This window comes from Globicephala melas, chromosome 7 (assembly GCF_963455315.2).
Source record: "Globicephala melas chromosome 7, mGloMel1.2, whole genome shotgun sequence".
NCBI classification, from domain to species: domain Eukaryota; kingdom Metazoa; phylum Chordata; class Mammalia; order Artiodactyla; family Delphinidae; genus Globicephala; species Globicephala melas.
In genome coordinates, this window is record NC_083320.1 from 45,450,827 (window position 1) to 45,464,121 (window position 13,295).

At 33.7% G+C, this 13,295-nt stretch overlaps 1 protein-coding gene across 5 annotated transcripts in view; it reads right to left on the bottom strand.

The window, feature by feature from the left end:
* The window catches only part of GULP1 (GULP PTB domain containing engulfment adaptor 1), a 260,971-nt gene that overhangs the window by 17,419 nt on the left and 230,257 nt on the right, over positions 1-13,295 (bottom strand). For 3 of the 5 annotated variants that reach the window (XM_070045848.1, XM_060301474.2, XM_070045849.1), the window contains exons 8-10: positions 8,406-8,522; positions 8,129-8,152; positions 7,631-7,723 (exon numbers count right to left, since the gene is read on the bottom strand). In XM_070045848.1, coding sequence (XP_069901949.1) covers positions 7,631-7,723; positions 8,129-8,152; positions 8,406-8,522 — 234 coding nt within the window. The remainder of the gene's footprint in view (positions 1-7,630; positions 7,724-8,128; positions 8,153-8,405; positions 8,523-13,295) is intronic. The other 2 variants (XM_060301475.2, XM_030850043.3) reach the window with 1 other exon arrangement.

Here is a 13,295-nt window from a genome sequence, read left to right on the forward strand (position 1 = left end):
AATATTTCAATTCCGAGCTTTGCCTAAATATGACAATGTTGAAATGTCATAAAAGCGTTTGAATCCTATCAGTTAATGTTGAATACATCTAAACAATAACAAAAAAACTGCACTAAAGATTAGATACTTCGATTATTAAAAAAAACACTAAAGATGGGGAAATATAAAGGTAATGTAAAATGTTCTAGCAAATCCTTCTGCATTGTCATGCTGATTCATTCTTTTGAAGTTCACTATTATGGCACATTTTCAGCATCACTTTTTAAATAAGTTTCAAAAATAACTTCTAGTCCATGACACGGGGAGGGGGAACGGTAAGCTGGGATGAAGTGAGAGAGTGGGATGGACTTATATATACTACCAAATGTAAAATAGATAGCTAGTGGGAAGCAGCCGCATAGCACAGGGAGATCAGCTCAGTGCTTTGTGACCACCTAGAGGGTGGGAGGGAGATGCAAGAGGGAGGAGATACGGGGATATATGTATATGTATAGCTGATTCACTTTGTTATAAAGCAGAAAATAACACACCATTGTAAAGCAATTATACTCCAATAAAGGTGTTAAAAAAGATAAAAACTTCTAGAATTTATAGCTCCACGTATGTTATTTTTTCGACTTCTAGATACACAGTTTGGTTACATTGGCCTCTTAGTTGTAAGACCTATTATCTTATACATTCTTATAAGAATCTTGCAAGTTAAATGCTTATCATCATCCACATATCCCAAAGAGGAAAACTGGAACAAGGAGAGATCAAATGACTTCATTAGGTACTCACGGTCAGAAGTGGAATGAAATACAGGTATATTTTTCTTCCCATTAGACAGGGTTTACTTCTTTAGAACCATCATTTGTGCAAGTAACAATTGTGAAAGTTGTGAACCGGTCATCGTTTTTTGTGGGCAACAAACGTTCTTGAATCAATGTTCATGTTTAAAATTTATGCTTTTGTTTAAAGATTCACATTTGGCTTGTTGTATAATTGAGAGTTCTCACAATCTGCTCTTGTCCATCTTGACTTCAATAGCAGTTGAGAAAACCCCAGAGGAAGATAAATTGGCAGTTTTATTTACCCACAATGAAATACACATTTTAGGTTATAATTTGTCCTATCAAGCCTAATCAGTGGCCACACAGTTGATTATGTAAAGGTAAAATTTTATACAGTAACACTTGGTTTAATTGAAAGGGAGACATTTATTTTACTCAGCAATAGAAAGTCCAGTATTTCTTAGGACTACAATTTTATTCATTTCACTTCCTGGCAAAGGTTAAAATTTGGTTAAAACCTTCTATAGCCAGAAAAGTAAAATGCAAGCATCCAGACACTAGAATCAAGAAGAACAATTTGATTTAGCTTGCTATGCCCACATCTTATTATGGAACAGTCTTCCAGAGGCGTTCATGAGGCTAGGAGGGCAGAATAAACCCTTTTTTTCTGATATAAATACAGGCAGCACTGCCATGTGAATGTAATAAATGGAAATCAGATTGTTCCTAGTTAATTAGTACCACACGGTGGAAAACCTAACCTCTAATCTATTGCCAAACCGCTAGAACACAGCAAAAAGCAAACAACACAGCCAAGTAACAGAACTTACTCAGTATATCTAAATGACTGAATAAAATGAAGACCCAATTTCTAAAACCAATGAAAAGATTTCCACAATTTCAGTAGTATACAGACGTATGTAATATGGGAACTATCAAGGATATTTCATTTGCCAGAAAAGGAACCCAAGATTGAATCATTCAAGTGATATTTAGGAGACCTGTAAGCATTGTTTTTTAAGAACAAGTTTAAAAACAGCACGTCAAAACTCTTAGAGGAAAACATAGGCAGAGCACTCTATGACATAAATCACAGCAAGATCCTTTTTGACCCACCTCCTAGAGAAATGGAAATAAAAACAAAAATAAACAAATGGGACCTAATGAAACTTCAAAGCTTTTGCGCAGCAAAGGAAACCATAAACAAGACCAAAAGACAACGTCAGAATGGGAGAAAATATTTGCAAATGAAGCAACTGACAAAGGATTAATCTCCAAAATTTATAAGCAGCTCATGCAGCTCAACAACAAAAAAACAAATAACACAATTCAAAAATGGGCAGAAGACCTAATAGACATTTCTCCAAAGAAGATATACAGACTGCCAACAAACACATGAAAGCATGCTCAACATCATTAATCATTAGAGAAATGCAAATCAAAACTACAATGAGATATCATCTCACACCAGTCAGAATGGCCATCATCAAAAAATCGAGAAACAATAAATGTTGGAGAGGGTGTGGAGAAAAGGGAACACTCTTGCACTGCTGGTGGGAATGTGAATTGGTACAGCCACTATGGAGGTTCCTTAAAAAACTACAAATAGAACTACCATATGACCCAGCAATCCCACTACTGGGCATAAACCCTGAGAAATCATGTACCAAAATGTTCAGTGCAGCTCTATTTACAATAGCCCAGAGATGGAAACAACCTAAGTGTCCATCATTGGATGAATGGATAAAGAAGATGTGGCACATATATACAATGGAATATTACTCAGCCATAAAAAGAAACGAAATTAAGCTATTTGTAATGAGGTGGATAGACCTAGAGTCTGTCATACAGAGTGAAGTAAGTCAGAAAGAGAAAGACAAATACCGTATGCTAACACATATATATGGAATTTAAGAAAAAAAATGTCATGAAGAACCTAGGGGTAAGACAGGAATAAAGACACAGACCTACTAGAGAATGGACTTGAGGATATAGGGATGGGGAAGGGTAAGCTGTGACAAAGCGAGAGCGAGGCATGGACATATATACACTACCAAATGTAAGGTAGATAGCTAGTGGGAAGCAGCCGCATAGCACAGGGAGATTGGCTCCGTGCTTTGTGACCGCCTGGAGGGGTGGGACAGGGAGGGTGTGAGGGAGGGAGATGCAAGAGGGAAGAGAGATGGGAACATATGTATATGTATAACTGATTCACTTTGTTATAAAGCAGAAACTAACACACCATTGTAAAGCAATTACACTCCAATAAAGATGTAAAAACAAAAAAATAGCATGTCAGTTTACACATGAAAAAATGAAAAATAGTAGTCCTTCATTCATTATGAGGAATTGGTTTTAAGTGAAAAAAGGGTTTGGGATATATACTAACAACATACATTTCTGTAGTTAGGAATGTCTTTTAATTTTAATACTGAGCAAAATAAAAAGTATTTTGTTTTTCTTAGCTAGAACTAAACTACTCTGTAATCTCACACTAAATTTTATACTGGGTGTATTAACTAAAACAATAAACAACAGTCCAAATGATGTTAGAAAAAGAGTAAACTTTTAAACTCAAGTACTGTATCATGAGGCCAGACTTCTTTGAATTCCAGATTTGAATATTCAAACTTTTAATAAATGTCTTCATCGGCCACCCAGTAGGCAGAAGTAACACGAGCAAAAATGAACTACTGATTGGTTATCATTCACCTCCCCCAAGTCACATCTATTTTGGAAAATGGCACCACCACCCAGATGCTCGGGATAAAACCCTAAGGGGCAATCTTGACCCTCTTTTATTCTACAGGCCACAGCCAATCCATCCGTAAATCCTGCAAGTTCTACTTCCAAAATATATCAAGCTATTATATACATCATGCCAACTGATAGAATTCTAGGCCAATTTACTCTTCTCCTTCACCTAGACTACTGAGATAGCTTCCTAGACAGTTTTAGGGACCTCACTGTGGTCTCTTTACAGCCCATGGTGCATACAGCAGCCAGCTGATCCCCAAATCTCCTGTTAAAAACCTTTGAGTAACTTCTCACTGCAATTAAAGAAAACAAACAAACAAACATGGCCTACAGGGCCCTACAAAATCTAGCCTCTGACTCTCTTCAATTTTTTTGCCTCTTTTTCACGATGCTCCAGGCGCAAAGTTCTTGTTACTGTTTTCAGCCCTTTGTATTAACTAACTTTATTTATTCAGGTCTCAGTTTAAATGCTACATTCTCAGAATGCACTTCCCAGATCACTATCTCTAAAAAAAAGCTCCCATTCTCTCTGATTCTCTCTTTTATTTTATTCATATTTACTTATTTGCATCTTATATAAGATCCAAATTTCTAAATTTATTTATTCATTTAGCTATGGGTTTATTACCCATCTCCCTGTCTTTCCCCATACTATGGAAGTTTCATAGCAGCTGCAATTCATATACTGCTAAAACCCAAGGGCCTAGAATATCATATGGTCATATAAGATGTTTAACAAATGTGTTACAAGCTGCCATAACAGATCACAACTATATCAAATGTACACAACTGGCAAATGTGAGAAAATAAAAATCAAAGTGATATGCATCTTAATATGTAAAATATGTCACCAAGCTACTATTTCAAAATACCAGTGATGACTTAGCGGGACTAGGAAAAATAAAAACAAAACTAAAATTTACACAATTGTAAATTTTGAAAGAAATTTTTAGGATTCTTGAAGATTTTCTTTAAAAGCTTGAACCTAAAATTAGTTTGCATCTTCAAAATAAATCAATGACCAATTCACATTGATGTATATAAGACATAAGTGGTTGGCAGGCTAGCACCTAAGAAATAGCAACCTTTCCTTTGGGTGCCTCTGAGGAGACTAGAGAAATGCATCTATGTTCTCACGTACACAGTGACTCCTTAGAGTACAAAGGTTCTCCATCTGGAAGATTCTACTCAACAGGGCCTCACACTTTTAATCTATGATTTAATATAGAATAATAGGATCAATATCTATAAGACTGAAATTTCTTATTAGAAGACCTGATCCTTTGAACAGAAATTCAACTTTAACTTTGGACTGCTTACTAGGATAGATGGCTGGTGTGACCTTTTAGTTATCTAATCAAATTTTACCAAAAATGGGCTTCCCTGGTGGCGCAGTTGTTGAGAGTCTTCCTGCCGATGCAGGGGACGTGGGTTTGTGCCCTGGTCCGGGAAGATCCCACATGCCGCGGAGCGGCTGGGCCCGTGAGCCATGGCCGCTGAGCTTGTGCGTCTGGAGCCTGTGCTCCACAACAGGAGGGGCCACAACAGTGAGAGGCCCGCGTACCACAAAAAAAAAAAAAAAAAAAAAATTTAAAAACAAGTTAATAGATACCTATAACAGCATCTTGAAAACCATTTGAATTAATCAGGTATCGTTAGCAATTTAAAAATGTTGAGTTCACTTTCTTTTAAGAATCAAATTCTATTTTTTAATCTTGAAGATGCATCAGCAATTTCAAAACTCACATAATGAGACTTTAGGAGCTGAAAAGTTATGAGACAAGTAATTTTTTAAAAGTTAAAATAAAGAGAAAATATAGACAAAGATATTACTATGATGAAAGAATATAAGTAGATTGCAAAGTTATAATTTGAGCTAGTTGCATAATGATCAATAAGGCAATAAACTTTCTACACATGTGTATTAAGTGCAAAAGAATGATTTAGAGAAAATTATTTCTCTTTTTTTAATTCAACCTTTTAGTTATAGTCTTTTAAGCGTTCTATTGAGACATAGTGCTGAGACGAACACAACGCCTATGATAATTACTAAATGACAACTTTAGGAGACTTAATTCATTCTAATAACTGGCTATTTGAATAATTTTATTGTTTTTTATATAACTGACTCTACCAATGATAATTGCTGAATAAATGAATATACTCACGTATAGTCTGTGCTCATTTATATACCAACTTTCAAGCTCACAGCTTGTTAACGGCTACCTAGGCCAGAGGGTCCAGGAAACTGAAGAGAGTGTCATTTCTTCATTCTTCCTGCCCTTTACCATTTCTGAAGCTGACTTGGTAACCATGTGAGATCACCAGTGCACACACATAACCCCAAGCCTGACCCACCTTCTCAGTTGTCCCAGTGCTAGTCTAGGGCAGTGTCTGCTTTCAGGAGATAAAAGACAGATGTGCTGTCCTATCAACATGTCCCAAACCTCTCTGCTCTTCCCAAATCTACCATGTTCCTTAACATGATACCTCTAGCTCTCTTTCTAGAGAAAGAAGATACATAATGAATAAGCTTTGGTTTTGCATCCAAAATGGTGATGGATCTTATTTTTACTCCTTTGAAAACATAAAGACTGAAGTAAAGCTACTTTTCATATGCAATGAATTCCAGCAAAATCTACCATATTAAGACTGATTGAAAAAGTAACTTCTCCTTCATTTATCTTCATACTCCTAATTTGTTTCATAGGATGGCTTACAAGACATTCAACAAGACCTAAAAAATGTTGCTCCATTTGGGACTGAAGGTTGAACAGTTTGAGCTGATGCTCTGTTCCTTGCAATGGGGAAGGCAAGAAAATATCATCATCTTGATGAGAAGCAAATAATGATCGTAGTAAGGAGAAAAAACAGGGAGCGATATTATAATAAAGCCAGAACTTGAAGAGGATGCTCCGGCACCTCACTGTGCATTACAGAGGTACACTGTGCAACATTGGAACCTCACTCCCAACCTCTCTCACCTTGGCTGTCTCAACCCCACTGTCACAAACTATATGCCAAGCAATGGAAATACCAACTGTTTCAGTGTGGAAGATGGAAAAGTCTGAGTTCAGAAGAAAAAAATGTTTTTTGACCCATTTCCAGGGCACACCAAATTTAAAACCCAAAATGTAACTTCTTACAGAAATATTATTCATGGTAATGAACTGGTGAAATATTCTAATAGTAGATAGCAATAAATATATTTATATACATATATATACTAAGGGGTTTTCATTGAGTTAGCCTAGAGATTGAACCAAAATTGACTTGCAAATGAAAATTTGCAACAAAAATTCTTTTCAGAAGTTTGTAAATGCTATAATTGTGTTTCAGTTCATAGGATCATGCCAAAAGTTATATATTAAAATTTCTAAATGTAAAATAAAATATACATTTTAATGGACAATATCAGTACAGATGATTCTAAAAGAGAATAAAATTCCTAAGTATATTTTGCTTAGAAAAAAATATCAACTGTTTTAAATTCTATCTCCCCTCAAAAAATTCCCTTAGCTAAAATCACAAAATAATGGCATCATATCTCAAGATGAGAAAATGATTTCAAATCTGTGATAAACCAAAAGTAAATAATTTAACTATAAAAATACTGAGTGTTGTCTGCAGAGACTACCACTGATTTTAGTGTGTGAAATATAACTCTGTTACCCCCAGTAGGAGCCCTTGCTATGTAATATAAGAAACCAATTCGATTGTGTTAACAGTCCAGCTTCTATAATGAAGTTCAGTACTCCAAGGGCAGATTGGCTTCAGTCATTAAATCAACTTCAGTAAACAGTAATCAATTGGAATGAAAGAAGATTATGTCACAAAGAGGAAAAGATCAAATTGAGGGCTGAATTATTCTAGAAAAGAGAAAAGAGCAACACGGAAAAACAACTCTGATCTGAGCTACCTAGGTAATTTTAACGTTTAAATTAATCTTATTTAGCACCTTGTATCTCTATCTACATTTAGTTTAAAATGACTGATCCCAGAGTATTATTTGGAATACTGAAGAGCTGATGATCCAGACATGTTTTATCACCATGAAATCTTATTTCTAAGGAAAAGATGCATGTATTCTATATACTTACTGGAGATGTTGATCCTTGGGTTATTCTCAACTGGTTTTCCAAATCTTGTACTTTGTTTTTAAGTTCCATATTTTCTGTTTCTAAGTCTTGAATCTAAAAAGCAAATGATTATTGAATAATCTTCAGACATTTGTTCTTGGAAAATATTGGCTGTTAAATTGGCTATATTAATGAATAGGGTTTTATATTATTTAAAATTTTAATGTATTTTTTTGTGCACAGGGGAGAAATTTATTTTGATAAAGCTTGGGATATATCGTAGAATTCTAGGTCACTGGAAAGACATATTATTAAATTTAAAATATGTCTTTATGTGTGTGCAAATTTCATGTTTCTAATGCCTCATCTCTGTTTTCTTATAGCGTTGTGCAATCTGTACCCATAATCTTGGAGTATAACTGCAAGACAGTGAAACTTGCTTATGATGATTTTGAAGAGAGTGGAGAAAGGGTGTAATTTAATTATAAAGGAATCTGATCTGCATGGGAAACCACTTACCCAGCATCTGCTGCTTCTGCTGCTCTGATCCCCATGAGAAGCATCAGGAAGTGAAGCAAAGTCACATGAGAACACTAAGTTCTTGTGGGAATTCAATATAAAATGGTTAAAAACTGTGCAGGGGATCAGGAATGAAAAATTATAGGAACACAGTGAAAGCAGTTCCAATCAGTGTGGGGGGAATTTAATGGCAGGCCTTCTAAATTTGTTTGATGATATGCAAGTTTCCCTGTACTTACATCACATAAATGTGAAATAACAAGCTTAGTTTACTCACTCTTTTCTGTAACACTGCAATCTGTTTTCTTGTTTCAACATCTTTTCCTCCAGATTCTAGAAATTTCCTATACGCCAGGTCAAATGCTTGGCCAATTGTTAAAGTTATCTCTTCAGCCTTTGTAAAAACCAAACAAAGATTTGCATTTTAATAATAATATGGCAGACTATTCTTTGAATCAAGAAAAACAGTAACATGAGGTATTTCAAAAGGGCAATGTCTAGGGGTAGACGTAGTAAATGAGCAAAGTAGTCTATGCTAACATAATAATTCAAAGCCTACCCATGCACAACATAAAAAAGAAATGTTTTGGCAATTAAATGAATAGCTGTTGAAGTTGGAAGCAAGAGTCCTATCCAACTTCTCATCTCTTTTATCATAGCATTTTTTTCCCTAGTTTGTTTTCCTCCCTTCCTCAAATATTTAGTGCCTATTAAATAAAAGCATAGTGCCAACTGCAGTTTTTCTTGTTGCTTTGCTACTTATTTCCTTTTCTTACTGAGGAGGGTTTATTAAGCCTGGCAGTAACTTGAATGAGGTTGGCTGGGTAGTGTCTGTGGAAAACCTGATGGATGCCCTCTCTAAAGGAAGCAACTGCTTGCTACTCAGTTCCAATTGATTTTTGGCTTGTGGAAATGAACATTTCCAACCCAGAGTTGTCGATTTTAAATATGTGAGATGAGGTCAGAAATCTGAATATTCATATGGAAAGCTCCCAATTTTAAGTGACAGTAAACAATATTTTTGTAAAACACAGTGCCGACTGAGCAAAATATATCTGTCACCTGAATTTGGCCTCATAAACAATTATGTCTCTGGTCTATTAACTAGAAACTGCCACAAATATCCTAAGTCCACCAGCTCATTCCTTCTCCACTGATATCTCAACTGGTATCACAGTGTCTTACTGGGAACAGTGTAAACAGTAAATAAAGATTTATTTACTTTATTAACATTATAAAGAAGTTTGGTAAAGGCATTACTTGATTTAATGCATCAGAAATATTTCATATTTAATATAACACCTCCAGATGACATAACAACTGGTAGCAACATTAAATCTTGAAAATGCCCTGCTTTCACTAATCTATTGCAAATCCTAAAATTTTGTGATTCCTAGGTGCAACATAAATTGAAAATATGCTTTATTAATAAAGCTTAGATTACTTAAGACAGTTATTTTTGTAGTTCACTATTCATTTAAAAAGGCATTTAGCCATAAAAAGTATTTATAGTGTTTAACCCAATAAACCAAAAAATGCAAAATATATGCCTAAAATTATATGAGAACTATCTGTCTTACAACAAAGATGGAAAAGAAAATAAGCTATATTAAGGAATACTAAAAAGTTAAAATGAGTTCAATGTGTCTTCTTAGTAAGACAATGTGTTTTCGTCAAATACTCAAGGTGTACAGGACAGAAAATTGTTTAAATGGTAAGATGGTTGATTCATCACTAATAACATTTGACTTCATTATTAATTATTTGTTTACAATAATAATTTTTTAAAATCCATAGTCTCTTTTTTATGGTAAGACATGTCTTTTTAATTAAAATAGCACTTAGCTCCTTGGTAATTATTCTCCATATATTACCTCACTTGCTTCTCATGACTCTGTGAGATGGGGTTTATTATTATTCCCACAATACTTATGCAACTGCAATTCTGTGAGGTTGTATAACTTGCCTAAAATCTGATACTTAGTTAGAGGAGAACCTGGATTCAAATTCAGAATATCTGACTCTACAAGCCTCACACTTTTGGGGGGTAGGGGATAAAATTTATATATAATGAAATGCACAGACCATGATTGTACAATCAGGTGTGTTTTGCCACATGTGTTTTGATACCTATATAAGCACCATATCATTAAAGATATAGAATATTTCTATCATCCTTGAAAGTTCTCCTATGCCTACCTCTAGTCAAATCACATTTCTTATGGGTAACCGTTGCTCAAATTTCTCACCATAGATCAGTTTTACCTGTCCTTGTATCTATAAAAATGGGCCATACTGTATATATTCTTTTGTATTGGTCTTTTTTAGTTTCTCAGATGTTACATGTATCATTCGTTTTATTGCTGATTACTTTCCATCCAGTGAATATATCACAAATGATTTTTCACTTTTCTATCAAGGGACATTTCTGGTGTTTTCAGTCCTGAGTTATAAATAAAGCTGTTACAACATTCTTGTAAAATCTTTTTGTGTACATATGTTTTCATATCTCTGGGTAAATACCTAGAAAGAAATTGATAAATCATAGGATGGGTCTATGTTTAACATTATAAGAAACTGCCAAACTGCTTTCCAAAGTACCATTGTACATACCCACCAGCAGTAAAAGAGTTCTAGCTGCTCCACATTCTCACCAACATCAGATATTGACATCTATTTAATTTAGTTATTTTACTGGATGAGTAATGCTATTGCAATGTATTTGTAACCTGAATTTCCCTGTTGAATAATATATTAGCCCAGTTTCATGTAATCATTGGCCTTTGTTATCCGCTCATTATGAACTCCCTGTAGACAGTCTCTTGCCCATTTTTTATTAGTTTTTTTGTCTTTTTATTATTGATATTTAGTTCTTTATATATTCTGGATACAAACTCTTTTTCAGATATATGTATGTGACTTGCCATTTCACTTTATAATACTGTTTATAGATTAATAGAAAATGTTTATTTTTAATTAAGTCCCACATATCATTTTTTTCTCCTGCTATATTTAGTGCTTTTGGGGTCATTTCTAAGAAATCATTGTCTACTCAAAGTTCATAGAGAGATTCTCCTATGTTTAATGAAAGTTTTGCAGCAGGCTATAAAAGCTTCTACTTTTGTATCTATTATCCATCTCAAGTTATTTTTATGTAGCATAAGTAAGAACTAATTTTTAAGTATTATTTTTTCATATATTTAGCTAGCTGTTCCAATACCAATTATCAAAGATTTCTTTTCTCCATTAAATTGTCTTGTCACATTTGTGGAAAACTCAATTGACCACTTATGTGTGGATATTTCTGGTCTCTACAATCTAGTTCATTTATTATTTATCTACCATTACATCAATATCACCTGATCTTGATAATAATTTCTTTGAAGTACCCTGTGAAAGCAGGTAAAATGTGTCTTCCAACTTTGGTCTTTTCTTTCAAGATTAATTTCTCTATTCTGCACTGTTTTAATCACCATATTAAAAACAAATTTTCTATTTCTACCAAAAATCCCATTGTGATTTTGATAAGGATTGTATTGAATATACAGATCAATTTGGTGGAATTGACCACTTAACTAAATTGAGCCTTCCAACCTATAAATATGGTATCTCTCTCCCATTATTTTAGTTCTTCTTTAATTTCTGCAATAGTTTGTTGATTTCAGCATATCTTCTTCAAAAAATCCTAATTATTTCATGTTTGTTGATGCTTTAGTAAACAGATTTTTATTTTTTCTAGGAGACAGAAACAATTAATTTTTGTATATTAACCTTGTATCTTGTGATTAAATTTGCTTCATAATCATAGTAATTTGTAGTTTTCACACGACTTTCTTTGTAAAAATTCATATTACATCTGTGAAAAAGATAGTTTTACTTTTTTTCCCAATCTTTATGCCTCTTGTTTCTTTTACGAACTATTCACCATCTAAGACATCTAATACCAGGCTAAACAGAGGTGGTGAGAATAAGCACCCTTGCCCTGTTCCCAATCTTAAAGAAAAGCATTCAATAATTAACCATTAATTTTGATATCACCTGCAGGATTTTTAACATCCTTATTGGAATAAGAAACGTCTCTTCTACTCCTAGGATATTATGAATTTTGTCATCAATTGGATTGAATTTTGTGCTTTTTCTGCATCTATGTGATAATTTTTTTTCATAGAACTTAACAGTGAAACTATCTGGGTCTGTTATTTTACTTGTCAAGAGATTTTTAAAAAAATTTAATTACACATATATTCAGATTTGTTATTTCCTCAGTTTCGTTAAATCAAGTTTTTCAAATATTCATCAATTTCATCTTACTTGACAAATTTACTGGCATAATAGTTATTTAATATTTCTCTCTGTATCCTTTTAAAGACTGTAGCATCTGTACTTATATCCACTCTTTTGTTTCTGGTATTGGTAATTTGTGCTTTCCTTTATTTTTATCCTTGATCTGTCTTTTTAGAGGATCCTTGTTAAAGAACCAACTTTTAGTTTATTAATTTTCTTTATTGTGTTTTCAACATCATCGATTATATTATTTATTGTTATTTTTACCTTTTACTTTGTTTTAAATTTGTTCTTATTCTAACTCCTCAAGATCAAGAGCATGATTACTTTTAATCTTTTTATCTTTTCTCATAGAAGCATTTAAAGCTATAAATATCCCTCTAAGTACTGCTTTAACTGTCTTTTACAAATTTTGATATTTTGTATTTTGTTGTTATTCAGAGAAAAATAATCTAATTCCTCTTGTGACTTTCTTTGAGCTATTATTACGTGAAGTGTGTTATGATTTAAAACATTTTGACAATTCGTAGTCAGAGAATATACTCTGTAAAATTTTCAATTTTGAAATTTACTGAGTCTTAAAATATGGTCCAGGATATGACGTATCTTTGTAAACATTCCACTGCACTCAAAGAGAAAGTATACCCTGGAAAAGCAAGAAGAACTACAATCCTGCAGCCTGTGGAATAAAAACCACATTCACAGAAAGATAGACAAGATGAAAAGGCAGAGGGCTATGTAACAGAAGAAGGAACAAGATAAAACCCCAGAAAAACAACTAAATGAAGTGGAGATAGGCAACCTTCCAGAAAAAGAATTCAGAATAATGATAATGAAGATGATCCAGAACCTCAGAAAAACAATGGAGGCAAAGATTGAGAAG